At 55.7% G+C, this 26,827-nt stretch overlaps 2 protein-coding genes across 2 annotated transcripts in view; one reads left to right on the top strand and one right to left on the bottom strand.

Annotated features, from left to right (window-relative positions):
- The first annotated feature begins 887 nt into the window (after positions 1–887).
- CUNH19orf81 (chromosome unknown C19orf81 homolog) lies at positions 888–9,409 on the top strand. The gene is made up of 5 exons (XM_034986496.1): positions 888–954; positions 6,697–6,769; positions 6,879–6,999; positions 8,287–8,426; positions 9,214–9,409. The coding sequence occupies exons 1-5, from the start codon at positions 888–890 to the stop codon at positions 9,407–9,409; spliced, it is 597 nt and encodes a 198-aa protein (XP_034842387.1).
- Positions 9,410–12,079: 2,670 nt separating this feature from the next.
- SHANK1 (SH3 and multiple ankyrin repeat domains 1) overlaps positions 12,080–26,827 on the bottom strand; it is a 41,355-nt gene continuing 26,607 nt past the window's right edge. Inside the window, exons 21-23 of the mRNA XM_034986965.1 lie at positions 19,602–19,698; positions 14,814–17,922; positions 12,080–12,924 (exon numbers count right to left, since the gene is read on the bottom strand). Of these exons, the coding sequence (XP_034842856.1) occupies positions 12,210–12,924; positions 14,814–17,922; positions 19,602–19,698 (3,921 nt within the window). The 3' untranslated portion in view covers positions 12,080–12,209. The remainder of the gene's footprint in view (positions 12,925–14,813; positions 17,923–19,601; positions 19,699–26,827) is intronic.

A 26,827-nucleotide genomic window follows, 5' to 3' on the forward strand; every position in this document is an offset into this window, starting at 1 on the left:
CCAGTCTCCCACTCCCTCCTCCCTTAGACCCAGAGGTCCAGGATCCCAGCTCCCTCCTCCCTCAGACCCAGGAGTTGGAGCTCCCAGCCCCTCCCCCTCCCTCTGGAGGTACCATGGCAACCAGGCCCCCTGCCCACCTTTCCCTCCCGCATACAGAATCCAGTTTCTGTTTGAATCTAGCCTGTGTCTAACCAGTTCCTGCGTGAGACAGGGATGAGCGGAGGGCAAGTGGGACCGGAAAGGGGATGACAGAGGGCAGGGGAGCCAGTTATGAGAGAAAAGAGGAGGAGAAAGATGGGAAAAGGAGACTGGGGAGAGGTGGGGAGAGAAGTAGGGAGACAGAGAGAGGGTGGTAGGCTTGGAGAGAGGCAGAACGCTATGAAGAGAAGGAGGGACGGAGGGCTGGGGAAATGTTGGGGAAACTAGGGGAGAAGGAGACTGGGGGGATGGAGGGGAAGAGGGGGAGAGCAATGGGGAGGAAGAGGGCAGAGAAATCAAGGGAAAGAGTGGAGGAGAGATGGGGAGAAATCAGGGGGAAAAGATGGGGAGAGAGGGGAAGGGGGGCAGAGAGATGGGGAGAGAAGGAGGATGAGAGAGGGACAGAGGCAGGGAGAGGCAGAGAGTTGAGGAGACAGGGAGAGATGGATGAAGAAGCAGGAAAGGGGCAAAGAAGGAATCGGGGCACAGAGGAACTGGAACTCACTGGGTTCCCAGAGGTTAGGGGAACCCGGATTCCTATGTGGTCTCAACCTTACAGTTCTTCCTTATTTTACCCCCGGGGCTTCAAAGAGGAGGGGACAGCAGCGGGGAGAAGGAGCTGGGATGGGTGGCTCAGTCAGGGCTCTTCTCCCCATCCTCCTGAGACATCCCCCACCCACCTTCCCAGGATGCAACAAGAGGTGGAGACCCTGTGCTCCTCCACCATGGGCAACCCCAGCATGCTCAGGGAGGCAGGTATTGAGCAATGTGTGTGTGTGTGTGTGTGTGTGTATTGGGGGAGGGGGCGCTTCATTCATGCCCAGTGTGGTAACCCTGGCTTGCAGTATGGCCTTAAACTAGTCCCTGGCCTACCAGAAAGCCACCCCAGACTCTGACTTTGACCAGATTCCTGGGCAGCACCCTTTGGACCTCAAACTACATTTCTCACGAGACTTTGCAGTTCCCTGGCCAGTGGTCTGGACCAAGACCTATATTTCCCATGAGCCTCTGGGGCCTTCACAACTCTTTCCAGGCTATTGTCTCCCTAGGTGCCCTGCCCTGGTCCCTCACATTCTCCTTTTCCCCCACACTGAGCTCAACAGCTTCCCCAAAAGCCACTCCTCCCTGCTTCCCATCTTCAATGGTCCCACTACCAACCTGATCACTGGGCTAGACCCCAGGTACTGGCCCTCCCCTCCCATTTCCTCCCACAGCCATCAACCCCACCTTCCTGCCCACTTCCTTTGTCCTCTGTCTGTCTCTCCATCCCCACAGCCCCAGCTCAGGTCTTGTCCTCTTCCACGTGGATGCTTTCTCTCCCTAACTCCCGGTCCAGTTTTTCCCCTCAAGCCCATTCCCCACTTGGCTCCTGAGGGTCTTCTGACCACCAACACTGACTCTGTCTGTCCTCTGCTCACACCCTCCTTCCTTCTCCATTACTTCCAGGATAGAGTCCCAGCCCCTCAGCCTCAGACCCCGTGTGGTCTGCCACCTCACGTTCCAGGGCTCCCTACCTGCACTCTACTTCAGTAGGGTCATTCATTCATTCATTCATTCATTCATTCATTCATTCATTTACTCAATCAGCATTTATTGAGTAGCATCTTGGTGAGGATGCATTTGGCTAGCATGTAATAGAAATTGGACTTAGTGCAGTATAAAGAATAGGAGAACCGTTATCACCCAAAAAGAAGCCCAGAAGTGGGGCATGGTTTGGGTTTGGTTGAGGACCCAGCTTTTATTTCGCTGCCTTTTGGCCTGGGATGTGTCTCCTTTGCACACCAGCTTGCTTACCACAAAATGGCTGCCACAGTCCCAGACATCACTTGCAGAGGTCTTCACCTTCAGAACCCCTAAATGATCTCTCCTAACATCTTACTGGCCAGCACTCAGTCACCCAGTCACTCTTGTCTCAACACCTGGCAAAAAGAAGATAATCATGATTATTTTCGTCAGCGGTCCTCAACTCTGGCTACACATCAAGTGAAAGGATTGAAAAGAATCTATACCCGACCTTACTTCAGATCCAGTTTAGCCAGAATCTCTAGGATTTGGGTCCTTGCATCTATATCTTGTGAATGCTGGCCAGGTGATTGCAATGAACAGTAGGAGTTGGAAGGCACTGGTTTAAGCTGCATGGGATAACCTTTGAGGAGATGAGATTGGTGAGCCTCTCCTGAGTTGCATGGACCCTCCTCAAATGGGGGAAGAAGGGAATGGGAATGGCTGAGTGGGTATCCTTTCTCGATGTCCGCTACAAATACCTACTCTGTGCGGGGTGCTATGTCAGGTAAGGCAAATGACCTTGTGGCAAAACAGATACCGTTTCTGTCCTCAGGTCTCTTTTATTTTTTATTTTATTATTTTTTAAAGATTTTATTTATTTATTTATTTGAGACAGAGAGAATGAGAGAGAGAGAGCACATGAGAGGGGGGAGGGTCAGAGGGAGAAGCAGGCTCCCTGCCGAGCAGGGAGCCCGATGCGGGACTCGATCCAGGGACTCCAGGATCATGACCTGAGCCGAAGGCAGTCGCTTAACCAACCGAGCCACCCAGGCGCCCTATTTTTTTATTTTTTTAAAGATTTTATTTATTTATGTGAGAGAGACAGAGATAGCCACAGAGATAGCGAGCAAGAGAGGGAGAAGCAGGCTCCCCACTGAGCAGAGAGGCTCCATCCCAGGACCCCGGGATCATGACCCAAGCCAAAGGCAGACACTTAACCAACTGAGCCACCCAGGCGCCCCGGTTCTCAGGTCTCTTTTTAGAGTCTTTGCAGACCTCTTCCTTTTGGAGATCTCTGCCCCACATCATCCCTAAGCTAGACTGAGGCACCCATCTGATAAATATAATTTACATAGAGATCCAGACAAGTTGAGTGGAACTGAGTTGGCCAGTTTTGTAGATCAATATTTCAGTTTTGTGGCGGCTTTGTGGTACTTTTGAACCAGTAACATTTTTAACTTACCAGAGTGCAAACTTTGGTGTCAGCCATCAGAAAACCCATGGGTCCCCAGTGTTTTGCCTATGGTGCCCAATGAATGAAATGATCCAGTCTGTTCCCATGCAAGGAGGGCGGACATGAAACACACTGTCTCACAAATAATTAATAACCTACAAATGCAATAATTGTGCCTTAGTCTTGGGGCTGAAGGGAATTCTGAGAAGTTGCTGCAGATGACCATATTCTCTTTGCTTAAAGACCTTAGTCCCTGGTGGTCCTCTGCATAAACATCCTTTTCCCTGCCATTTCTTTTTCTTCCTTCCTTTTTTTTTTTTTTTTTAAATAGTCTCCACGCCCAGCGTGGAGCCCAATGTGGGGCTTGAACTCACGACCCTGAGATCAAGACCTGAGCTGAGATCAAAAGTTAGACGCTCAACTGACTGAGCCATCCAGGCACCCCACCCCCTGCCGCCATTTCTTTATTTGGCAAGCTCCTCCTTATTCTCTGGGTCTCACTGTGGACACTACCTCCTCCAAGGAGCCTTTCCTGATTGCCCCTAGGCTAGGCTTCGCCTTCACCTCGTGACATGTCCACTGTAGCTTCTATTGCCCTTTACTGACTGCTTCCCCCACCAGACCGGGAGCTCTTGGAGGGCAGGGCAGTTGGTCTAGACGAGAGTGGGGTGAGAGGCAGCAGACTAGGGAGATTGAGAGCACAGAGTCTGGATCCAGATGCCTAGATTTTCATCCTAATTCTATCACATAAGGCTGCGTGACCTTGGGCAAGTCACATAATCTCTCTATGCTTCTGTTTCATCATTTGTTAAACTGCACTATTTCGGAAAGTTGTTGTGAGGATGCAATGGAAAACACCTTTGAAAGTGATTGGCTTTTTATTTTATTTTATTTTTAAAGTAAGCTCTACGCCCAGTGTGAGGCTTGAACTCACAACCCCGAGATCAAGAATTGCTTGCAACTGTCAGCCAGGCACCCCAAGGGCTTGGCTTTTAAAAAGGGATTGTAAACATACAGTTATTATTATTGTTACGTGGGCAGGTTTGAGGAGGTTATTGTGTTGGAAGGATGTAGGGGAAGCCAGTATAGCTGGAAGAAATGATCAGAGAAGTCAGCAGGGGCAACCACACGCAGGGCAGGTGCTTCTCAAAGGGGACCTTGTTAAAATGCAGATTCTGATCCCGTAGGGCTGGGGTGGACCCCAAAATGCTGTGACTCTTTCTTTTTTTGTTTCAATTTATTTTCCAATTTGCATACATAAAACAAAGAGATCTTAAATATATTTCAGTCGGTTTTGACAAATGCCTAGATTCATCTCACCCAAACACTGTGAAGCATAGAATATTCCTATTATACCAGTTCCCTCACATCAAAATGCTGTATTTCAAATAAGGTACTGTTCCCCAGATCACACACTGAGGAGCGAGTCCCCACCTCAGGAAGGACTGGGTCCTGAAGGCAAGAGGAAGCCACTGGTGGTTTGCAAACATGGGGCGCTATGATGGAACGATCACCCCAGCTGCCCCGTGGAAACAGATGGGAGGTGGGAGGACGGGGACAAGAGCAGGGGACTTACTATGGTACAAGCTGAGTCAAAGACCGCCAGGAGCTTAGCTGTGACATAGCTGTGTGCCGGAGACAGCCTGTATCTGCTCACAAGAGCCGATTGTTAAATTTTGCAAGCTGGTTGTTAAAACTGTGGGGAGCATGAAATTGGTCATGGTGGGAGTACTGACAGTATGAAAACTGGCAAATGTTACAATCTGTGCGTGTGTGTGTGCGTGTGTGTAAGAGAGAGAGACAGAGTGATATTAATTAAACATTTACCAGCACACCGCTGAGTTTATTGACTTGTGTACTCAGGGAGTCCGTAACACATGGCATGTCTTAGTCGGAGGGTGTTAGGGAGGACTTATTATTATGGGAGCTGCTGGGTTAGGTGACTTTGGGAGGATTCAGGGAAGCAGGCTTTGCTCTGGATCGCATGCTGGCAGGAAGGGGAGGCAAGTCTATGACGCAGGAGGGATGAATGGAGCGAACGTTGTGGGTGGGGAAGAAGCAGCATCAGCTCTGAACCAAGGGGAGGATGTTTGGTCATTTTGTGGTTTGGACGGTGTTCGTGTTGTGTGGTGCTGAGACATGACTCCACTCTTATTTTTTTTTTTAAGATTTTATTTATTTATTCATGAGAGACAGAGAGAGAGAGAGAGAGAGAGAGGCAGAGGGAGAAGCAGGCTCCCAAGGATTAGGGAGCCCGATGCGGGACTCGATCCCAGGACCCTGAGATCATGACCTGATTCGAAGGCAGACGCTTAACCATCTGAGCCATCCAGGCACCCAATCCACTCTTATTTTTATCTTGGTCTGTCATGGTCACGGGGTGGCCTTGGCTGATGTGGGTGTTCTGTGAAATTGTTTATGTCCGACATAAAGAGCCCTGGCTGTCAATGGCTGCTTTCCTCTTTGTTCATCTGCTGTAACAAAGAGACACCCGCAAACACAATGGCATGAAGAAGAGAGTGTATTGCTCTCATGTGACAGGAGGCAGGTGGTCTGCATTGGTGGGACATCTCAGCCCCATGAGATGACTCAGGGACCCGGATTCCCTCCATATTGTTGCTCTAGCAAGGCTGAAGCTGGCTCGTTGCTACATCCACATCCCAGTACAAGGGAGGGGGCAACAAGGCAAAGACAAGCCATCTTCTTTTTTTTTTTTTTAAAGATTTTATTTATTTGAGAGAGAGAATGAGAGAGAGAGAGCTTGAGAGGGGGAGGGTCAGAGGGAGAAGCAGGCTCCTCGCTGAGCAGGGAGCCCGATGCGGGACTCGATCCCGGGACTCCAGGATCATGACCTGAGCCGAAGGCAGTCGCTTAACCAACTGAGCCACCCAGGCGCCCCAAGCCATCTTCTTTTAAACAAATGACTCCAAAGTTGCACCCTTCACTCCCCTAACACTGTTGGTGAGAACTCGGTCACACGGCCACACACAGCTGCAAGGGATGTTATCTCTAGCCCGGCGGCCGGCTGTGTGCTGGATCAGACTCTAAGATTGTAGAGGAGGGGGAAAATGGATTATGTGGGGTAACTAGCAGTTGGCCGTAAGTGAGACCCGTTAGTCGGAGGAGTTGCCTAGAACACCTCAGATTTGGCAGCTTTTATCAGCCTAGTTGCAATCAGGAGGTTGGTTCTGAGAGTTTTGGGAAAACCACACACTGGATTCAAAGGCTGCTGCCCGGCTGGGGTGACTGGAATAGAAAGCAAAGCGAGGCAAGTCCCTTCCTCTTCCTCCGGCCTTGCAACCTCTCTCTAGCGCCCCCTTCAGGCAGGGCCTAACAGGAACCCAGCTGTAGGAACAGAACCCGGGTTGGTAGGGTCCCCTGCCCTGAGATCACAGAGTGGGTGCAGAAGGGAGTTGTTCAGAGCTGAGAGGCAATAGCTTCTCAGCTAGTGGCATGGACAACACTTCAGGATGCCCATTTAGGCCGAATAATGTCTGAGGAGTGCTCAGGGCAGCTGACACTGAGTTCTTCATCCCCAGGAGCCCTCCTTGTGGACCTAGAGACCCCAGAGGAGATACAAGCCCGGAGCTCAGGCAGGCCTGTCAGATCCTCGTGAGTAGCCCCTGGCCCCATGACTTCTGATTTCAGCTCCCCCCTCCCCCGAGTGCGATGATGGCGACCCCTGACCTTGGAGTGCCCTGCCCGCTCGCTCTCTCTCCAGGAAGCAGTACCTACGTCAGGTCATTGCAGAATATGAGGCGCTGGACCGAGAGCTCCCGTGCATCCGGAAGTTCCCCACACCACCCGCTGCCCAGCCTCTCTGTCTGTGCATGGAGACCTCAGTGAGTGGCCCTCCTGCACCTGCCCCTGTGACCTCGGACCCCGAGCTTCTGCACAATTTGGGTGGGAGGCTAGAAAGGGAACCAGCTTAGAAATGAGGTTTACATCTAGGCTCTGCGGCTTACCAGCCGTGGGCTTGGCACCAGGTTCTAGGTTGCTAAAAATTGATTATGAATTTGTCAAAGGACCAATCGTCACTTTGATCACTGCTGGTCCCAGAGAGGCAGAGAGAGGGGGAGAAAGAGGGGTAGAGAAGGGCAGAGATTGAAAGGTAGAGAGCAGGGAGACTGAGGACACAGGGAGTCCTGTTAATTCATCTACCATGAAATTCTGTAAAGTTTGCAAATATAGCAAAGACTCAGGATAAAGCCCGTTTTGGGCAGATTCTGTGAACTGGTCATTCAGTGTACAAATCCATTGGTAATGTCTACCATCAGTCAGAGGAGGTATCTACTAGGTTCTCGCTAGTAAATTAAAAGCGCCTTAATGGGATGCTTCCATGTGCCAGGTACATGGAAGGCCTCAGAGGTACTCCTCAGCTGATCTGAGTGACTTTAGCCCAACACAGAGATTGTTGTCCTTGTTACGGGAACCAATTCCCAGCGCATCCCTCCTCTTCTTTGTGGCTCTGAACAGGGGACCCCCCTCCTCCCCCCGTCACACACATCCACAGCTTGCCTTCCTGGAGGTGACCAATTGCATGATTTCATCCTAGTTCATCAGCAATTTTATATGTTATGACCATGGTATGTCACCTTCCACATGGTAATCTCATGCTGAAAATGTGGTTAGTGGTCAATGTTTCTGAATGACAAGAAGTCACAACCCCTATGATCCTTATTATTATTATTATTTACAACTGAACATTCCTTAAAATGCTAACAGGAACATAAAAGGAAAAGTGTGCAACTTTAAGCCTTGCGGGATCTTCAAGAGCTGCTCAAAGCCTGCCATCCAGTGCAGGTTGCTGGAAAAGTTTTTGGTAGCTGGGTAAAATTGGCCAAATTGGTGAATCATGTAAGCCAACTGTTCATTGGCAAATCGGCTTGGTGAGAAGTGATTTTTTGGAGAATGACCTAGAATGACAGGTAGATGCTTTTCTACCTCAGAGACACCTGTTTTCCCCGCTTTGACTAGAGCGATAGGATCCTGAGATGGAGTGTGAACTTGCCTCTCAAATGCCACCTGGGATTCTGGCAGGTCCTGCAAGTGGGTCTAAGGTGGGGACTTGGGAACCTGGACTGAACCTTAGTGTCACATGCTGAGGCTCGCTCTCTTGACTCCTCCAGCCAGAGGAGGACCTTACCCACCTGGAGGTGCTGGAGGCTCTGCAGGCCGAGTTACCCGGAGCCATGGAGAGCGGGCGCGTGAGCAGCATCCGCTTTGAAAATATGAATGTCATCTGTGGGACTGCGGGGCGCCGGGACAGGTGAGACTGCGGCGGGGTCGGGGCCTCTAGGTAACGAGAGGCGGGGCCAGGAGCGGCGGAGGTGAGGGGTGTGGCCTAGTGCGCGCGGTGGGGAGGGGCGGGGCCGGAGCCAAGGCGCTGAGTGGGCGGGGCCGGGAAAGGAAAGCTGTGCGGTTTGGAGAGGGACCTGGTCGGTGCAAGGGCCGGACCACCCGGCTGAGAGCGAAGTGAAGTGAACCGGGAAGGGGCTCCAGCCGAGAGTGAGCGCGGTGAGGGGGCAGGGCCAGGTGAGATCAGAGAGAAGGCGGGATCTGGGGTGAGGAAATAGGCTTTGAGTGACCTGGACAGATAAAACCGAGGTGTGGGGTCGGAGCCTGGACCCAGCACATTGAGGGGGTGGGACCAGGAGAGATCTGGAGGGCCAGCGGCCTGGAGTGTGCAGTTGGGGGCGAGGCCGGGAGAAACCTAAATCAGGGCACAGGCCTGAGAGACACACTGAAGGGCCCAGCCCTGGAGCGGCGGTTTGAAGAGATGGAGCCTGGACAGACCACAATTAGGGGACAGGACCAGGCTGAGAGAAAACCGGACCTAGAATCACCCGCGTAAGGATCGAAGTGCGGGTTGACCTCAGCGAGAGGGCAGGACTGCAGAGGGGTTTAGGGACAGAGCGACTAGTTGAGCAACCGGAGTGGGTAAACGAATATGGACCAGGCAGGGACCCCCCGACAGTCAAAGGAGGGGCTGGGACCCCCAGCGATTCCCGTCGGTCTCCGCCCCGTCCCTGTCCTCTTGGCCCCGCCCCCCACAGGTGGCTCATCACGGTCACGGACTTCCAGACTCGCTCGCGTCTGCTGCGCTCCGGCATCCGCCTCCGCGGGAACGCACACCCGCTGGTGCGCCACGACGAGCTGCTGCTGGCCGATTACCGCCTGCACCTGCGCCGCTCCCTTGTGCGGCGGCGCATGCTCGAGGCCCTGGGGGCGGAGCCGACCGAGAAAGACTAACACTTAGGGGGCGGGGCCCGGCTGCGCCCGTACACCGCCCAGCTGGCTCGGGCGGCCCGCCCGGAACCCCCGAGGGAAGGGGGCGTTGCCTCCCCAGGAAGGAGGCGGGGCCGGCTCGAGGGGGTGGATACTGTGAGTTTAATTATAAAGAATGACCTGGTACAAAAGCCATGTCTCTCTGCAAAATCTTGGTGGGGAGTCAGGGGGAGGGAGGTGATGGGGGGTAGGGATGAACCCCCACAATATAATCCCGCCTCCCTCATCTCCCCCCAGTCCCTGCAAATGGACGCCTGGGTCCCAATCCCTTGAAAGATGAACTGAGGCTCGCGAGAGGGAAGACCCGGGCGCCGGGGCTTTCAACCCATGCCAATCCCTGTCTCAGCGAGAACCAGACGTCTTCATCCGCCCCCCTCCTCTTTTCTCCTCCCACCCCCCTTGGAAGACAATTCTCGGGCTTTTATTTCAGGTTTTTTTTTTTTTCTGGATTTTTTTTATGTGTTCTAGGGTTTTGTGTTTTTTTTGTATTTTCTTTTGTTATTGTTCCTCTTTTTGCTTTATCCTCTCCGCCCCGCGCTGCCCCCATCCAGTCCCTTCCCCCTCCCACCCCGACCTCTCCTCCCCCCCCACCCCCTACACCCTCCCCAACCCCGCGGCACCCATCCAGAATGAACAAGCCCTTGATAGACGGGCGCCGCGCAGGCCCCCTGCGGACGGGGGGCATCCGACAAGGGGGAGGGGGCGGGTAGGGGCCCAGCGCGACCTCTGCCCCCTCCTTGCCACGCCTCCCCCCTCCCACGACCCTCCCACAAGGTTCCCCGCAGATCCCTGACGTGGTGAGGGGAGAGGGCTGCAAGCACCCTCCCCCCTATGGACGGAGCGCCCCCCCCCGGGGGTAGGGGGCAGCAGAAGGGGAATGGGCTTGGGGAAAGGAGGGGGAGCTCCCTTCTTTGGCAGCTGAACATGGGGGGGACCTGAGGGCGATGCCCTCCCCCTTTTACCCACAGTAGGAGAGGGGGCTTCCCAGGGGAAGGGGTGGCTTAAAATTCCCAAGCCCCAGGAATAAAGGGAGGGGGGAAGCGTGCAGGAAGGAACAGCCATGCTGGAGGGAGAAGGTGTTTCTTGGAGAGAAGGAAAGGTTAGGGGCGGGGGTGGGGGAATCTTCGTGCAAAATGGATGGAGAGATGGTCCAGGAAGAGTGAGAGGAGGGGGGATGTGGGTCACAGACTGGAGCAGGGAGAAGAGGAAGCGTGGAGGCCTGGTGAGCAAGAGGGGAGTGTGCATAGGGTCTTCTCGACAGGAGAAAGGAGTGTCCAAGAGGTGAGAAAACAGGCAGGGTAAGAATGTCTGCAAGACCTGTTCCTCCACAGGCACAAAAAATAAGGATGCTAGGAAAAGAAACGACAGTACAGCCCAAGAGTGTGTTAGGAGACAAGTGTGCAAAAGGAGAGAGACAGTCGAGTTCCCGCCAGGGAGATGGAAACAGTCACTGAGGAGCCAACAAGAACAAGGAGGAATTCAAGAATGAGTGTGCAGCAAAGCCATGGTGTGCAGGAACATTGTTAGAGAAGGAACATGACCTCAAGAGCAGCGGAAGTGTGCTGGGGAGGACGTGTGTGCAAGAGTTGAGGGTGCAAGAAAGTTCACAGAAGAGTTGAGAATGAAGCAGGACACAAATTTGGAAAAGCAGGAGTGGGCGCCTGGCAAAGAGGAAGGGAGCGAGCATTTGAGAGAGAAGCAGTTCCTGGGAGGCAGGTGTACAAGATGCGGGATAAGAAGTGATGGCGTGAGGAGGGGAGGGGCAGGGAAGGGCGTGGGAGTGTCACTGTGAGAGGGAGAGGTGGGGAGAGTCAGAACGTGGGGGTTCGAGAACAAGAAGGGGAGAGGCTTAAAGACGATGGGCACAAGCGTGTCAGGAGCGGTGCATGGGATAGCAAGTGTGCAAGAGCTGAATAAAGGCAGGTGTGTTCCACAGAATAAGTATGTGCGCACAGAGTTTGTGAGTGGGTAGGGAAAAGGGTGTCCCAAGTGTGTCTGCAGCAAGGGTTTAGAGATTTTCAGGAGTGAGGTGTGTAAGAGAGGGTACCAAGGGAAGAGTACACAGGCGAGAGTTTGAGACAGCAAGGGTACGGAACGTGGGAGAAGAGATGCAATGTGTGCTAGGGAAACAGGGCGTGTCTGAGCGCTGAGAGGGCCTCACGAGCCAGAAGCGAAGGCGGAGTGTGCAAGACAGCGAGAGGGCAAATTTGTGCAAAATTGTAGCCCGGGGAGAGGAGAGGCAAGCAGGCGTGCAAAGGAGCGTGCAAGAGGCCGGGGCGGGGGCTGCTGTGTGTGCTAGGGAGAGGGGAAGGTGCATAGGGAGAGCCCAGGGGCCTGGAGAGGGGGGGAAGGGTTGTTAGAGGGGTGGCAGGTGGTGGAATCTGAGGGCACCCCCTTCCCCTGCGGCCGGGGACAACCCCCATCCAATCAGGCTCAGGGCTGACCCTCTATGGCTCTGTCTGTTTCCCCCTCCCCAGAACCGACCCTTCCCTCCTTCTCCATCCCCCTCTGTGATCTCCTCCATCACCTCCCCCCTGCTCCCTGCTCCACACACAGTCTTGTGTCAGCTGCCCCCTCCTGTGAGGTGCAAATGTCTGGCCAGGCTCAGGCCACCTGGTGACCTCCGGCCTTGGGAGAGGAGGGCAGGGCACAGTTCTAGCAGAGTCCCTGGCCCAGGGGGAGAGAATGACGGCCAGGGGTCAGAGGTCAAGAGGCCAGTAGGCTCAAGGGTTCTGTGGACGGGCTGGTCCGTCCGGGCCAGCCATCACCTCTCCAGGAAAAATCTGAGAGCCCGGTCGATGTTCATGCGGTGGCCCACCCTGGTCACACCCAGATCGACGTAATCCTCCTTGGTCAAGGCGGGCAGATGGGAGCCATCGATCTCGTGGTCCAGGAACTGTGCTCGGTGCTCAGCCAAGCCCAGCCACTCCAGCCAATCAGCCACGTCGAACTTGGTCCAGAACCCCAGAGGTTTAGCGCCGAAGGGCTTGTCCGGGGGCAGCGAAAGCAGGCGGGTTGGTGAGAGGGAGCGGGAGGCCCCTGACAAGGCTCCACCAAGCCCCCCGGAAATCCCGGGGTGTGGTGGCACAAAGACAGGGGCGAAAGGGTCAGCTGAGCCTCCTGCCCCTCCAGTTGGGGAGCTGCGGATGTCAAAGAGGCCCGGATACAGGGGTCCAGAAGGCAGGATGGGCAGGGACGAGGGCCTGGGCGCAGGGCTGACCTTGTGCTCTGAGGCGGGCAGCAGTGAGGGGCTGGGGGCCCGGCGGAGCAGAGGCGGCCGCATCTCGAACTCCACACCCTGGAGGTGGCGGGTAGACGTGGAGGAGGAGGCTGAGGGTGAGGTGGCCCCTGGAGCTGCAGCGGCTGAAGGGGGGACCCCGCTTCCTGTGGGGAGTGGCGGCAGAGGTGGTTTGGGCCAGTTCTGAAACAGGCTGCTGACGGGTTTGGAGAGGAGCGAGGACTGGGAGTCTTCAGAGAGTCTGGAAGGTGACAAAGGGGCAGGGGTGGAGGAAGGGGGTTTGGAGGGCAATGGTGGGGTGAGAAAGAGGCAGAGGTCGAGACGTAGGGAGAGAAGAGAGACAGGAGCAGGGGTAGAGAGGTGGAGAAGAAACATGGGAAGAGATAGAAGGAGCAAGGGGGTAAGACAGATGTCAGGACAGAAATGAAGGGAGAGAAGAACGAGAGGACAGGGAGAGGGTGACAGTCAAGAGAGATGAAAGAAAAAGAGACATTAAGTGATAATAATAATAATCGCCACCACTTACTGATGCTTACGTGTGCCAGGCATTGTTCTAAGTGCTTTACATATCGCATCTCAGTGTATTCCCCATGACAGCCCTGATGCAGGTTACTATTATTATCAGCAGCACAGAGAGGTTAAGTAACTTGCCTAAGGACACACAGCCAGAAAGTGGCAGAGCCCAGTTATATGGCACCAAAGTCTGAGCTCTTAACCACTACTCTATACTGCCTATCGGGTTATGGCCAGTCACAGCAGAGTGGAAGACAGGGAGACGGTGAAAGAGGAACAAAAAGAGGGTGAGCGTTCAGGGGAGAGAGATGGAAGGGGACAGGGGACAGAGAGAGAGAGAGAGAGGGAGAGAGATGAGGAGAGGGAGATGAAAGAGAGAAGAAACAAGGGGAGAAAAAGGTTCCCCTCATCCCTTTAGCGCCCTTCAGAACAGTCCTGCCTCAGGGCCTTTGAACTGGCTGTTCCCTTGGCCTAGCTCACTTCCCCCAGGTAGCCACGGGATCTGCTCTCTCCCTTCCTCCGGTTTCTGCTCATCTTGCTGGTTATTTGAGAGGCCATCTCTAACCATCCCCCATCCCTGCCTCATTAGACTATGAGCTCCGTGAGGGCAGGGCTTTGCTTGTCCTGTCCCCCATGGGGTCCCTGTCACCCAGAAGGGCACCCAGAGCACAGCAGGTGGTAAATCAATAGCTGGTGCACCTGTCGCCTACATTAAGCATCCTCTCCTTCACCCAGAATACTTAAAAATAATCAGACGATCGCCTTAAGATCTCAAAGGCCCGATGAAACCACATTCAAATATCACCATAAGGTCATCAGACCCTCAGAGTTAGAGTGAACTCTGCAGAAGGACAAGGGCAGGGGGATTAAGAAACCTCTCCTCACTCTCTCCGTGTGCCTGAATCAGGAATGTGACTCTACTTTCCCTAAGACTAGAAGGGCTTGAACGAGCTCGAACTCTGTGGCGATCCTGGCTAAGCTAGCTGCTTTAGGAAACTTCTCCACTATCCCATAGTTTCCCATCCATACTTCCTGGGCTTTGGTAAGAGGCCCCTCCTCTCCCCCAACTTGTGCTACAACAATGGCCCATATTTAATCCTCTCAAAAACCCTTTAGGTGGGTCTAACGCCGTCCCCCTTCTACAGAGAGGTGGATTCCTCTGCCTAAGGTCCCCCAGTTAGAAGTCCAGGGCTGAGACCCAAAGCCCAAGAAGCCCGGCTCCAGACCCACACTCCAAACCACTGCGCCCTAAAGCATCTTAATCTTGAGCCACACCGGGTTCAAGGGACTCACGGATTTCAGGGACTGTCAGAACTGACAGCCCACCAAGGAAACAGACATCGGCAGGTTGTGCTCCAATCTCTTTTGTCAATATTTTTTTGGTTCATCATGGGATGTGGGTTGTCATGGTGATGGGAAGAGAGCACAAAAGCTACTGAGATAAACTATCTGTGAAAGCATGCTTCCCCGAGGACGGACTTCTGCAAGCCAGCCTCGTTTCTGCTTTCTTTCTGCCACCTGGGACCCTCAAAGGACGCAGCTATGGGGAAGGTAGGCTCTGGTACCCACAGCATTGGCCCCTGTGGCCTCCATCACCAACCATCAGCCCCGGCTCACCTCTGCCGCTGCAGGGAAGCGGTCCTCTCAGGGACGTAGCTGGCTCCCCCGTGGTGGCTGTCCCCGCTTCCCCCGCTGCCTCCCCGGGCCCAGGGCAGAGCGCCACCAGCTGCCGAGGAGCCCCCAAATTGCTGAAGCTTGGAGCTGAGTTCACTGATGATGCTGGCTTTTACTGTGGCCAAGGCTGAGGCCTGAGGCGGGGCCAGGGGCCCGGGCAGGGGTGGCGGCGGGGGGCCCGGGCCCTCCTCCCAGGGCAGCAGCTTCCGAGGCAGAGAGGAGGCCGATGGCAAGGGCACTGGCGGGCCTTCCGGCTCGAGAGCCACCGGACCCCCGGCCATAGCCGCCGCTGAGGGTCCCGTGCAACCACTCAGGGCCAGCAGCCCATCCGTTCCAGCCCCTGTCACCGAGACGGTGGGGCTGGTGGGAGTGACAGGGTCCCGGAGTCCCCCACTAGGGCCGGGCCTCAGTCCTCCGCTGGTGCCCAGAGCCCGGCCGCGGAGCTTAGAAGGAGTCATGAGCTGCGGAGGATAGGGTGGGCCGGGAGTCCCACTGCCCCCGAAGGCCTGGCCGTCCAGGTAGGCCACGTACGTGTCCAGGAGCTCTGGCCCACTGGCCACACTGGCGCCCCCGCCCCCGCCGCCCCCGCCCGCGCTGCCCCCGCCCTCGGCGGAGAGGCTGCTCAGTGTGGATGCGCTGCTGATGGTCTCCAGGGGGTGGTCGCTGCTGCTCCGACTGTCCACCTCCTCGATGCCGGAGTCCGTGCCCGGCGGCGGGTCTGGGCCAGGCTGGGGGGCCGGGGCAGCAGGGGCCGCCGGGGCCGGTGGGCCTGGCGGAGGGGCGTCCCCAGGAGCCACGGGGGCCCCCTGGGTCAGTGTGGCCACCTCGCTGTCGTAGGAAGTCAGGCTGGATGCCGTGGAGTCCAGGGTGGGAGGTGCGGCAGTAATAGCAGGTGGTGGCCCGGGGGGCAAGGGGGTGGCTGGGCTCGGCGGGTCCGGCAGCGCGTGCGGAGGCCCAGGTGTGAGCGGCGACTCGGGCTTCTCGAAGCTGTTGGAGAACTCCAGGGGCGGGGGCAGCGGTTCCACGAAGAGGAATTCCCCGTCTTCCACATCCACCGAGGGAGCGGGGGGCGGCAGGACTAGCAGGGGAAGCCCATTCTCTTCAGCGCCCCGCGGGGAGGTCGGCGAGGGCGGCACGGAGCGGCGTGGGCTGGGCGGCGGAACCCCCGGCCCGTCCTCCGAGGGGGGTCCCCTTCCCCCCGCCCCACTGGCTCTGGGCTGGCAGTTCTCAAGGAACCGCACGTGTAGGGGCAGCCGCTCGGGCTCCTCGGGGGCCCCCGGCCTCCACGCCTTGCTCACCCCGGGCTGCGGCGGCGGGGGCTCTGGCCCCAGCTGCAGGAGGAGGGGCCCGACCCCGGGAGCTGTGGGGGGCAAGCGGTGCAGCAAGGAGCGTCGGGCAGCTGGAGGGCTGGCCGGAAGGGACTTCTCCTGGCTGCCCAGCCCCGCCCGGTACCCCAGCTCCCGGCGGGCGGGGTCCGGTGGTGAGGCCCCCCAGAGACGCAGCACTGGCTCATGGTGGGCGTGGGGCGAGTGGTGGTGTGGGGTGGGCGGCGGGGCCTCATAGCGGGGCGACGGGGGCCTTGGAGGGGGCTGGGGGGGCCCACCACCCTCCGAGGACTCCTTCAGCGCCCGCTCTCGGGCGGCCAGGGCCAGCCCGAGCGGGGAGGCGGGGTCCAGGGCCTTGCCGGTCAGCGGGTGGACCAGGGGTCGCGGCGGCAGGAAGCTGGTGAAGGCGCTGCTGGCCCCGCCGCCCGCGTAGGCGCGGCTCCCGGCCGCGTAAGCCGCGTAGCCGCCGCCGCCCCCCGCGCCCGCGGACTCCAGCCGCAGGTAGGGCTCGGCGGAGAACATGCCTTCGTCGATGGATTTCGAGTGGCGCAGCCGGGGACCCGGGGGCGCCCCTGGGCCCAGCCCGCTGTCGCCGCCATCCTCGTCCCCCGCGTCGGTGGAGAGGAAGAGCGTGGACCGCCGGCGGGCTTCGTTCTGCCAGCCCCCTTCCCTCCGGGCCGCCCCCACCAGGGCCGCTCCGAACTGGCTGGTGAAATCCAGGGTGGCCGGGCCGCTGGGCGAGGTGGGGGTGGGGGTGGGCACGGGCGAGGGCGACGGCGGCACCGGGGACATGGCCGGGGCGGGGCTCGGCGCCGAGGGGCCGCCGCCGCCGCCGCCGCCGCCCGCAGCCTCGGGCTGAGTGGGGGGCTCCGCCTCGGTGCTGCTGCCCTGGCTGCTGCGGCCGCTGCTACTGGTGGACGGGGCCTTGATGATGATGGTGGGGATGGGGATGGAGTTCTTCTCCGACGGGGCGGCCGGCGGCGGCTGCGGCGACGCCGGCGACGTGGGCGACGGGGCGGGCGGGAGGCCGCCGCCCTTCTGCGGCTCGCCCTCGACTTTGGTCTGCTTGACCAGGGGCCCCTTGCGCCCGCGGCCCGAGCGGGCCGGCACGTACATGGCCGCGCTGGCCGCCCGGGGGGGCAGCTGGAAGTAGCGCAGGGCCGGGGCCTGGGAGGAGCCGATGCCCCCGCCCCCGCTGCCGTGGTGCGACGGGGACGGGGCGCCCGGGGTGGGGCTGGGCCCGCCGCCCCGCCAGCCGCGCAGGCTGGGCTGGGGCCCCAGAGCCAGTCGGGGTGGGGGGTCGTCGGGAGAGCCGCCGGTCTCCATCTCCGGGGGATGAGGGGGGTGGGCGTGGTGGTGGTGAGGCTGGGGGGGCGGGGCGTGATGGTGGTGGTGGTGGGGCGGGTGGTGGTGGGCGGGGGGCAGGGGCCCGCTGTGGTACAGGCTCTTCTCACGGCCCCCTACACGCGCGTCGGGAGGGGAGGGTCCATCAAAGGATGCGGGGGAAGAGGAGGGGAGCGGGCCACCCGAACTGGGGTTGAAGTGCCCTCCTCTGGGGGATGGGGTGAGGCGGCCAGAGGAGGAGGGGGCTGGAGGTGTGCTGTAGGGGGGCTCCGGTGGGGACGTGGTGGGCGGCGGGGGGATGTCCTCCGAGCCAGGCACAGACAGGCTGCGGCTGAACTTCATGGCTGGGGGTGCTAGGTAGGGTCTATCATCTTCTGCAGCCCCTGGGGAAGATACAGCGGATCCAGGAGTGGGGGGAGGGGGTCTCCCTCCTCCCCTATCCCATAGTACTACAATATTAATGAGATGATGATGATAATTAATAATAATAATAATAATAATAACACGACGCCACTGAGTATATGCTAAGACCCTCACACGAATGAGTCCAGAGTTGGCTTGATGACCAGGCTGTGCATTGCACATCAGCACCCGGCAGAGGGAGCAAGGGGAGGTGGGGGGCGACATTCAGCTGAACTTCCTCCCCACGCCAGGAGGGGGCGCCGTTTTCTAATTCCCACAAAGACACGGCCTATGCTAGCGGTGGCTTGGGGTGAGCAAAAGTGGCTGGAGCCCGGGAAAGATGCCATGTTTAGGTGCACAGTTATAGATTTCTTTTTCATGTATACGCGGAAATAAAATGTAATTAGCACATCAAACCTGTGCTTTCACAGACGGAACTGCTTAGGATGAGGCTAACGTTTACTAGAGAGAGCCGATTTATAGGTGAGCAATGCTGGGTGGCTTTACAGGTGGTTGAGAGGAGGTAAATGAGGAGATACAGGTAGACCTCACAGATGCAAGACTCACACTGATGGACTGTGGACGCTGGAAGTGGGAGAAAAGCTAGGCCCAATCAGCAAAAGGACTCCAAGTGGATTGGGAAGAGCAAAGCCTTTTGCCTATTTATCACTGCAGGGCTCAGTCTTTGACCCTCTTCTCCCCTCTGACTACTCTCTCTCCTTTGGCGATCTCAAGCTGTACATTGCTTCATTCACTATGTCTCTGCTGAAGACGCCCACATCTGTCCTGGGGCTCAGTCCTCTCCGCTGAGCTCCAGGCTCCTATATCCAAATGCCATATCCACTTAATTGGATGTCTCACTGGCATCTGAAACTTAGCAGGCCCCCAGCTATGCTCCTGATCTCCTCCCACCCCACAGTCTCCCTGATCTGAGCAAACGGTGGCTCAATCCTACCTCAGGACCTTTGTCTCGGCTGTTCTCACTACCTGGAATACCTTATCACCGTATATCCACATGGCTCTCCCCCTTCATTTCCATGTTTTGGCTCATATCTGCTTCCCAGCGCTCCTGATCTCTCTTATTCTAGTCGGCTCCCCACCCGCCCCCGCCACACAGAACTTACCACTGTCAACATACTATATAATTGTCTTGTTTCTTATCCTTATAATCTGTTGTCTGTCTTCCCCTGCTAGAAGGCAAGCTCCATGAGGGCAGGACCCTTTCCTCTGTTTGGTTCACTGACATATCCCCAGCAGTCTAGGACTTATGCAGAGTGCTTAGTAAACATTTCTAGAATGTATGCATGCATGAATGAAGTCAGGTATAACAGAGAAGAAACTAGGTGGTGGGGGCTTCGACTCACTGCATCCAGCCAGGAACAATAACACGCCCATTTCCTAGATGCAGAACCCAAGGCCCAGAGAGGTGAAGCTACTTGCCCCAGGTCACACAGCCAGGAGGGACAAGAGCCAGAATTCAAACCCAGGTTTGCCCAAAAACAAAGCCTGAGCTCTTTGCCCAGCTTGATGGAACCGTGGTCATATATGGAAGTAGAAAAGGACATTTCAAAGCCCCTTCATTCCTCCCGTAACCTGTCACTCTCCCAGCCTCCCCCTCCCCTGCTGGCATCCATTATACCCACCCGTCCAGGTGACATACCAATAGATTTTTGCCGGATCATAAGCCCAGGTCCTGGAGGCAGGTAAGAAGGACGTTCATAACTTGGCTGCGAGCGGTGGTGCGGATCGAAGCTTGACTTTGGGGTAGCAGTCGGAGAAAAAAGACAACAGAGAAAGATCAGTCTGGGTGTGAAGATTCATGGCTTCACCATACAGCCAGCCCCCAAGCCTTCTCCAAGCCTCTGCAGGGAGGGTGAGAGGAATGGAGGAGGCAAAAGGGAATTCTGGGGGAGAGAAAGGTGTCTGAGTTTGGGCAGCGGGGAGAAAGAAAGGAAAAGAAAGCAGTTTCTCAGGCAGCCCCGTTAGCTCTGCTTCCCATACCGATCACTGTTCTGGGTCTTTTCTCCATTCTTGCTGTCAAACCCCCCACCCAGGTCCAAGTCACCAGCATTGCTTGGCTCGCTGGCTGCCCCAGCCTTTTCCCCTTCTCCCTGCTGCCACCCTGTCCCCACCCCCCACCGCTTTCTGGTCTGCTTGCCACGTAAGAGTCAGACGGATCTTTCAAAAAGAAGTACAGGTCATGCGACTGCCCTGCTTAAAGTCCTACAGGAGCATCCCACATCACCAGTCAGGAGGGGATCGGAATTCCCAACTCTGGTCTTGAGTTGTGGTCTGTGGTAGACATTGCTGGTGCACACGCACATCCCTTTGACTGGGACGCAGTGACCATCCCCAGCTGCTGAGAGTGTCAGCTGCCTGGGCTCTCTGCTGCTCCTGGCTCTAAAGAATCCCCCTCCTCCAAAGGAGCTGATGGGCCCAAGTGGTTACGTCCCCCTACTCCTGGGAGCAGCCTGCAGCCAAGGATAGACTGACACAGAGATCCAAGGCAGGATTAACTCCGTGGTGCAATTCAAACTCTCCCAGGGATCAGGCTGAAAGGGAACTCCAGCGGGGACCACGTTTGCTGACCTCCCGCAGCTCACCTTGCCTCCCTCACTCCCTTATAATTCTCCCCTTAGGATACTGTTGGCGCAGGAATCCCCATCTCATGCTCCCACTACAGGAAACCCAGGTGCCCAGTACAATCTAGCCCTGCCTACATCTCCTACCTGCTCACTCTGGTCCACCGTGTCCACCAGTCCTGCTCCTCCAATGCCCCGAGGTCCATCCCTGCTTTAGAACACTTGCAAGTCCTGCATTTGCTCTCTGCAACATTTTCTCCTCATCATCACACATTCCTTTCCGTCTTTACGTCCTCCACTCAAATGTCCCTCCCAGTCACTGTCTACCGCACTTTCCTGTCCTGTTTTCCTTAGGGCACTCATTTCCATCTGAGACGACTTGTTTACTTGCTTCCTGACTCCCTGCCTAGAATGTCAGCTCCTTGAAGGCACCAGAGGTACAGGATCTCCGGCCCAGGACACCTGCAGGGAAGATATTTTCATTTCCTTTAAAATCAGAGGGGGAGAAATGAACAGAATCCAGCCTGGATGATAATATTCATCTTTGCACCAACACAGAGGGGCTTATGAAGGTAAAAGTGGCAAAGGCCCAGGGCGCCTGGGTGGCTCAGTTGGTTGAGCAACTGCCTTCGGCTCGGGTCATGTTCCTGGAGTCCCGGGATCGAGTCCCCGCATCGGGCTTCCTGCTCAGCAGGGAGTCTGCTTCTCCTCTGACCCTCCCCCCTCTCATATGCTCTCTCTCTCTCATTCTCTCTGTTTCAAATAAATAAAATCTTAAAAAAAAAAAGTGCCAAAGGCCCGTGGAATCCTAACACCCTGCCTGATGGTAGCAACGTTGTTGGGCTCTTTCACTGCTGGGTCCCCAGTCCCCAACCAGGACCTGATGTTCTATAAGCTTGTGTCAAATGAACAGTGACTAAAGGAGAATGAGCCAACATCAGGCACTGACTCCCTTGCTTCTGCCAGGTGACCTCGGATGTTGCTCTTCTCCGTCTTTGAGGCCAGAAGTGCAGAGAAAGGAAACCCTTTTTGGATGAAGTCCCCACCTTACTGCCCTCACCTCCCATCATGCACCCTCCAGCCCCCTTGCTCTAAGTACTCCCTGCCTCTCTCAATTTCCTGTGCTGTTTCTCACCTCAGGGCCTCTGCATACGCTGTTCCCTCTGCTTGGAACATCCTTTCCCCCTGCTCTGCTTGGGAAGACTTGTCACCCTGGCCCCCACTCTGGCCTGGCGTCTCCCTTCCTCTCTAAACCGACACTGCCCAATACAATAGCCACCACCCTTTCAGATGTAAATTTTAACAAATTAAAATAAACTAAAATTTAAAACTCCCTTCCTCTGTTTTTGCTGGCCACATTTCAAGGGTTCAGTCACCACACACGGCTGGTGGCTGCCGTATGGGACAGCACGGATGTAGAACAGTTCCTTCAACCCAGGAACTCTACTGGACAAGACAGTGCTGCTCTGGCCCCTCACAGGATGCTCCTGTCCTAACCTCTCCCTGCACACACCTCACTGGACTGAGACTAACCATCTCTGTGTTTGTCTCATTCATTCATTCATTCCACAGATATTTACTGAGCACCTGATTCATGCCAGGGACTGTTCTAGATGCTGCAGATGCAGCCATCGACAAAATAAGACAAAAGTCTATTTTGGAGGGCAGACAAAATAAATTAGTAACATAACGGGGTCGGGTGGAGGGAAGAGGGGGAGGAGAGGAGGACTATAATTTAAAATAGGGCTGTCAAGGAAGGCCCTTCTGTGAAGATATCATTTGAGCAATCTCCGGAAGAAGGGAGCCATGCATATATCCAGGGGAAGAGTATCCCAGGCAGAGGGAACAGCAATTGTAAACGTCCTGAGGTGGGAGTGAGTCTCGTGTGCTCAAGGAACAGTCAGGAGGCCGATGTGTCTCAAGTGGGTGAGCAGGGCGCTGAGGGGTGGGAGATGAGGTCAGACAGGTGGTAGAAAAGTGATAATGGGTGAAGTCTGTTAGTTTCAGATGTCTCCTCCCTGGAGAGGCTTCTGTCTGTTACTCTACATCATAACTCCCTCCACTTAAACCAGTGTAGAGTTAGTATAATTATGTGCTTGCTTGTTCATTGTCTGTCTCCCTGGGCACAGAGCCTATCCAGTTCCCATTCTACTCTTCTTCCTTGGTAAGGAAACCGCAATCTCCTTTGGCACCTATTGGGACTACATTCCCCAGGCCCCCTTGCAGCTGAGTGTGGCCATGGAACTAAGGTCAGCTGGGATGCGTAAGTGCAAGTGTTGTGTGTTTCTTTGGGGAGGTCTCCTCAGAGGCAACCCAAGAAGCAACAATGTGCCCTCCTTTGCCTTCCTGCCTTTCCCTCTTCCTTGTTCCTGCTACCTGGAATGCTGGTGTAACAGCTAGAGCTCCAGCCATCTTGGACTATGAGGTGACCTTATGGTTGGAAAGAAGGCTAGGATGGTGGAGCAGAAAGTGAGAAGGATCCTGGGTCTTCATGACCATGGCGGCTGCCACACCTGCCTGGGACTCCCTCCTCCAGACTTCGTTAACATGACAGAGCTGTAAGACTCTTCTGGTTCAAGCCACTGTTATTTGGAGGTTTCTCTTACCTGCGGCAGAACCCAAGTCTGCAAAACCCAACCTCCGCCCCCAAATGTAAATTCTCTAATGGGAGTGGCCTTGATTGGTTCCCTCCTCCACCCCAGAGCCAAGCAGCAGGTCCAGCGCATAACAGGTGCTCAGTAAATACGTGCAGAATGAAGGACACCCTGACAAGATGGGGGAACACCCAGTCGGAAAGGATGCAGGGACCCCTGAGGGCAGAAACAGGCTGGAGAGGACACTGAATACGGAGTCCAGGCTGGGGAAGGCGAGCACGGGGATAATGGGGAGGTGGGGAGGAAGGTGAGGGAAGCATCTGGTAGACGCATGGGATTGGGGATGGATGGAGGTAGAGTGATGGGGGAGGGTTCCGAACGACGGGGTGGGGGTGCGTCTGACTGAAGAGAGTGCAGAGTGAGGGAAAGGCGTCAGATTGGGACATTGGCAGAAGACCCTTCGAAGTGGAAGAGGAGAGATCAAATGATGGGTTAACTTGACATAAAAGGGGTCAGAGTGGCCGAGGAGATGTCAGACTGATGGAGAAGCCGTAAACGCGTCTGAGGAGGCGTCGGCCTGCCTGCCTGAGGGGCACACTGCCCCAGGTGGGACAGGGTGACCTCCATCCACGAACCGGGAGCGTCCTCTCCCGCGCAGAGGCGGGCAGCCAATCAGAGGGCCCGGGTGCGCGTGACGTCACCGGCTGCGGGCAGGAGTCAGCGGGAGGTCCAGCCCTCCTCCGGTGCCACCTCGTGGGCGGGTGGAGGGTCTGATGCCTCAAGGGCAGAGTGTGCGCCCTGGTGCTATGTGCAGGCTGGAGGCTGAAGATGGGCTGAGAAATGCACGCCAGGGCGACAGCCCTTGGAAAGGGGTGAGGGGGGAGAGAGCGGAGGGGGAGACAGACGGAGAGACAGAGATCGACAAAGACAGAGATGGGGGTTCAGAGCCGGGCAGACAGGAGGGGAAATGAGAAAGCGATGGGAAGAAAGAGGGTCCCAACAAAGCAGGAAGAGAGGCAGTCCTGAGAGGCCTCGAATGGAGGGGGCCAGAGCTGCTCCAGGAGGGTCAGGCATGCAAAGAGGAGGGAAAGAGGGCGCCTGGGTGGCTCAGTCGGTTAAACGACTGCCTTCGGCTCGGGTCATGATCCCAGGGTCCTGGGATCGAGTCCCACATCAGGCTCCCTGCTCGGCGGGAAGCCTGCTTCTCCCTCTCCCACTCCCCCTGCTTGGGTTCCCTCTCTCGCTGTGTCTCTGTCAAATAAATAAATAAAATCTTAAAAAAAAAAAAAAAGAGGAGGGAAAGAGACAGATAATGCAATCAAGAGGGTATGGTCAAAATAATCAGAGGGAAAATTTGAGTCCAGAGAAAGGTTAACACTGGCACCCAGATAAAGATGGGCGGAAGCGAGGACAGTGCAGGAGTTGGTGGGGGTGTAGGGTACCCCTTGGGGTCAGTGACCGGGTAACACAGACAGTAGCTGAGGGAGCCAAGGCCACACAGAGGGGAGGACTGATGGATGGACAGCAGAGCCCTAGGAGGAGACAGCCCAAGAGGCAACATGACCTACAGTGGATCTGCCTGGGGTCTGCCACTCCCACTGTTGGCATGGGCAGGTCCTTCAGTACCACGTCCCCACGTTAGGTTTTGTGCAGAGGGGTGTCTTTCAGGGAGGTTGAAATCTCCCAATTCTTACGTTTCCAAACAGTGGCACCTTGTACAATAGGTTACTCTGATTCACTGTTGCTCGGGCCTGATAAAAGAGGCCTCGGGGCAATGCTGGGCCCCCACACTGCCAGCTACCTTCTCTGGTCTAGTGCACAGAGCTCCAAGTGAGACAGTGAGGAGGGGAGAGAAGCTGAAGCAGATGGGAGACAAGAAACAGAAGAGACCAAGACCACAGAGAGAGTGAGCCATGGAGATGCAGAAGCAGCAGTTTGGGGCCCGTGTTGACTTAGTGTGAGAAGTCAGGATGGCTGGTGGGAAGGTGGGGACAGAGATGAGGGTGAAGAAAGACCCCAACACGAGAGGCGGGGCTTTGGGAAGGCCCAGGGCCAGACCCTGGAAGGGAGAAGAAAAAGGGAAACCTAACAGGGAAAAACACCACTGGCCTCTAAGGCCCAGAAGGAAGGGAGATGCCATTCAAGAACTCAGGTGAATGCCTGCGAGTCTCGTTTCTAGGAGGGAGGGGCACGTGGGCAGCTGGTGTTATTACTGGCCCATGTCTGGGCCCATCTACGGGTGTCTTTGGAGCTCAGATGGTGAATTCCACGAAGGCTGGGATCTTGTCTGTCCTGTAACCATGGTTCACACAGGGAGGGGTTGGCATGCTGGCTGCCATTTGTTGAATAAAGGAAAACAGGGTTTGCCCTATCTATTCTTGGAGACTCTGCATGTGATACGCTGTTACAGGGTCTCTGGGGCACATTCAAGGCTCACTGGCAAGTCATTGTGGGGTCTCCAGTTTGTTTTATGGCCTAAGAGGGCTCGCCATCTGTTGAGAGCCTGCTGTACTAGGAGGTGATCTCATTCACTCCTCATCAGGACCAGCAAGATTGGCTTTAGCCCCATTGTACGGAGCAGGAAACTGAGGATGCAGAGAAATTAGGTAGTATGGTTCAAGTAACACAGGAAGTCAGAGGAAGTCAGAATTTGGAGGCAGGTCTGCCTGGCTTGACTGTCCATACACTTCCGAGTCTACACTGACCTTTGGGGGAGGTGGGCACAAAAGATGATCCTCACAGCCTCAGAGATTTCAGATTCCTTGAGAAACTCAGGACAGGTGAGACGTGAGGGGCTACTGCGTGCAGGGCACTCTCCCAAGCCCTGAGAAGTGGCCAAGGACCCTCCACCTTTACATCTGAAAGCAATTCTTTGAGTCCAAGTACAAAATTTGCCACCTTCATTTGGTTCTTGTCAAAGTATGAGGCGTTCTAAAGTAGGCAGTCTAACCCTTCGCAGGTCTGTGGATAGACTTCAAGGGGGCCATGCACTTGGACTAGGAAAAAAAATTACATCTTTATTGTTATTATCTTCCAACGACAACACAACATTTCCTCGATTAAGGATGTAGGCAGCAAACCAAGCCGACCTTAGCAAGACTTGTGCCTGTATCCCCAAAAGAAATCACAGATATTTCCATATCCTTTAACAGCAGGTGCGGATCTCCTGAAATTGTGTTTATGCACCTCATGACTAGTTAGAGGTCTTGCTGGCTAACGTGTTGACAAAAAAGTATAGATGTTTCTATATCATAAATTTTGCTTTTACTTTGTGTGTGTGTGTATGTGTTTAACTGAGCTCTAGGCCCAACACAGGGCTCAAACTCATGCCCCCGAGATCAAGAGTCACATGCCCTACCGACTGAACCAGCCAGGTGCCCCATGGATTTTGCTTTTAAAAAATATTTTGATAATTGTATTATCGGTGTAATTGGTTTCTTTTGTTTTCTTAGGTAATTTATTTTATGTTTATAAGCATTATTAGGAGGACTATGCTAGCCTGCCAAGGGGGTCCATGGTCCCTCAAAAGCCAAAGAATCCAGTTTTAGAGTAAATAGCCTGTTGCCCACTGGGTGGTGGGTGTGGCCTCTGGGAAAAAGGGGTCAAAGGGCACGGTCAGAGGGCAAGGCCCGAGCAGAGAAGAAGCAAGTGCTAAGAGAGAAGTAGGGCGTGTATGATCTCTGGAGGTGACGCTGGAGGGGGGAGGAGAC

Source organism: Mirounga leonina, unplaced genomic scaffold (genome assembly GCF_011800145.1).
Source record: "Mirounga leonina isolate KUSES-001 unplaced genomic scaffold, KU_Mleo_1.0 Mir_376, whole genome shotgun sequence".
NCBI lineage: Eukaryota > Metazoa > Chordata > Mammalia > Carnivora > Phocidae > Mirounga > Mirounga leonina.

Bases quoted from the DNA above. Each gene is read 5' to 3' on its own strand.
- CUNH19orf81 (XM_034986496.1), top strand. From the start codon at position 888: ATGCAACAAGAGGTGGAGACCCTGTGCTCCTCCACCATGGGCAACCCC. The intron at 7,000-8,286 runs GTGAGTGGCCCT...TGACTCCTCCAG, and splicing joins GTCTGTGCATGGAGACCTCA to CCAGAGGAGGACCTTACCCA. The intron at 8,427-9,213 runs GTGAGACTGCGG...CGCCCCCCACAG, and splicing joins ACTGCGGGGCGCCGGGACAG to GTGGCTCATCACGGTCACGG.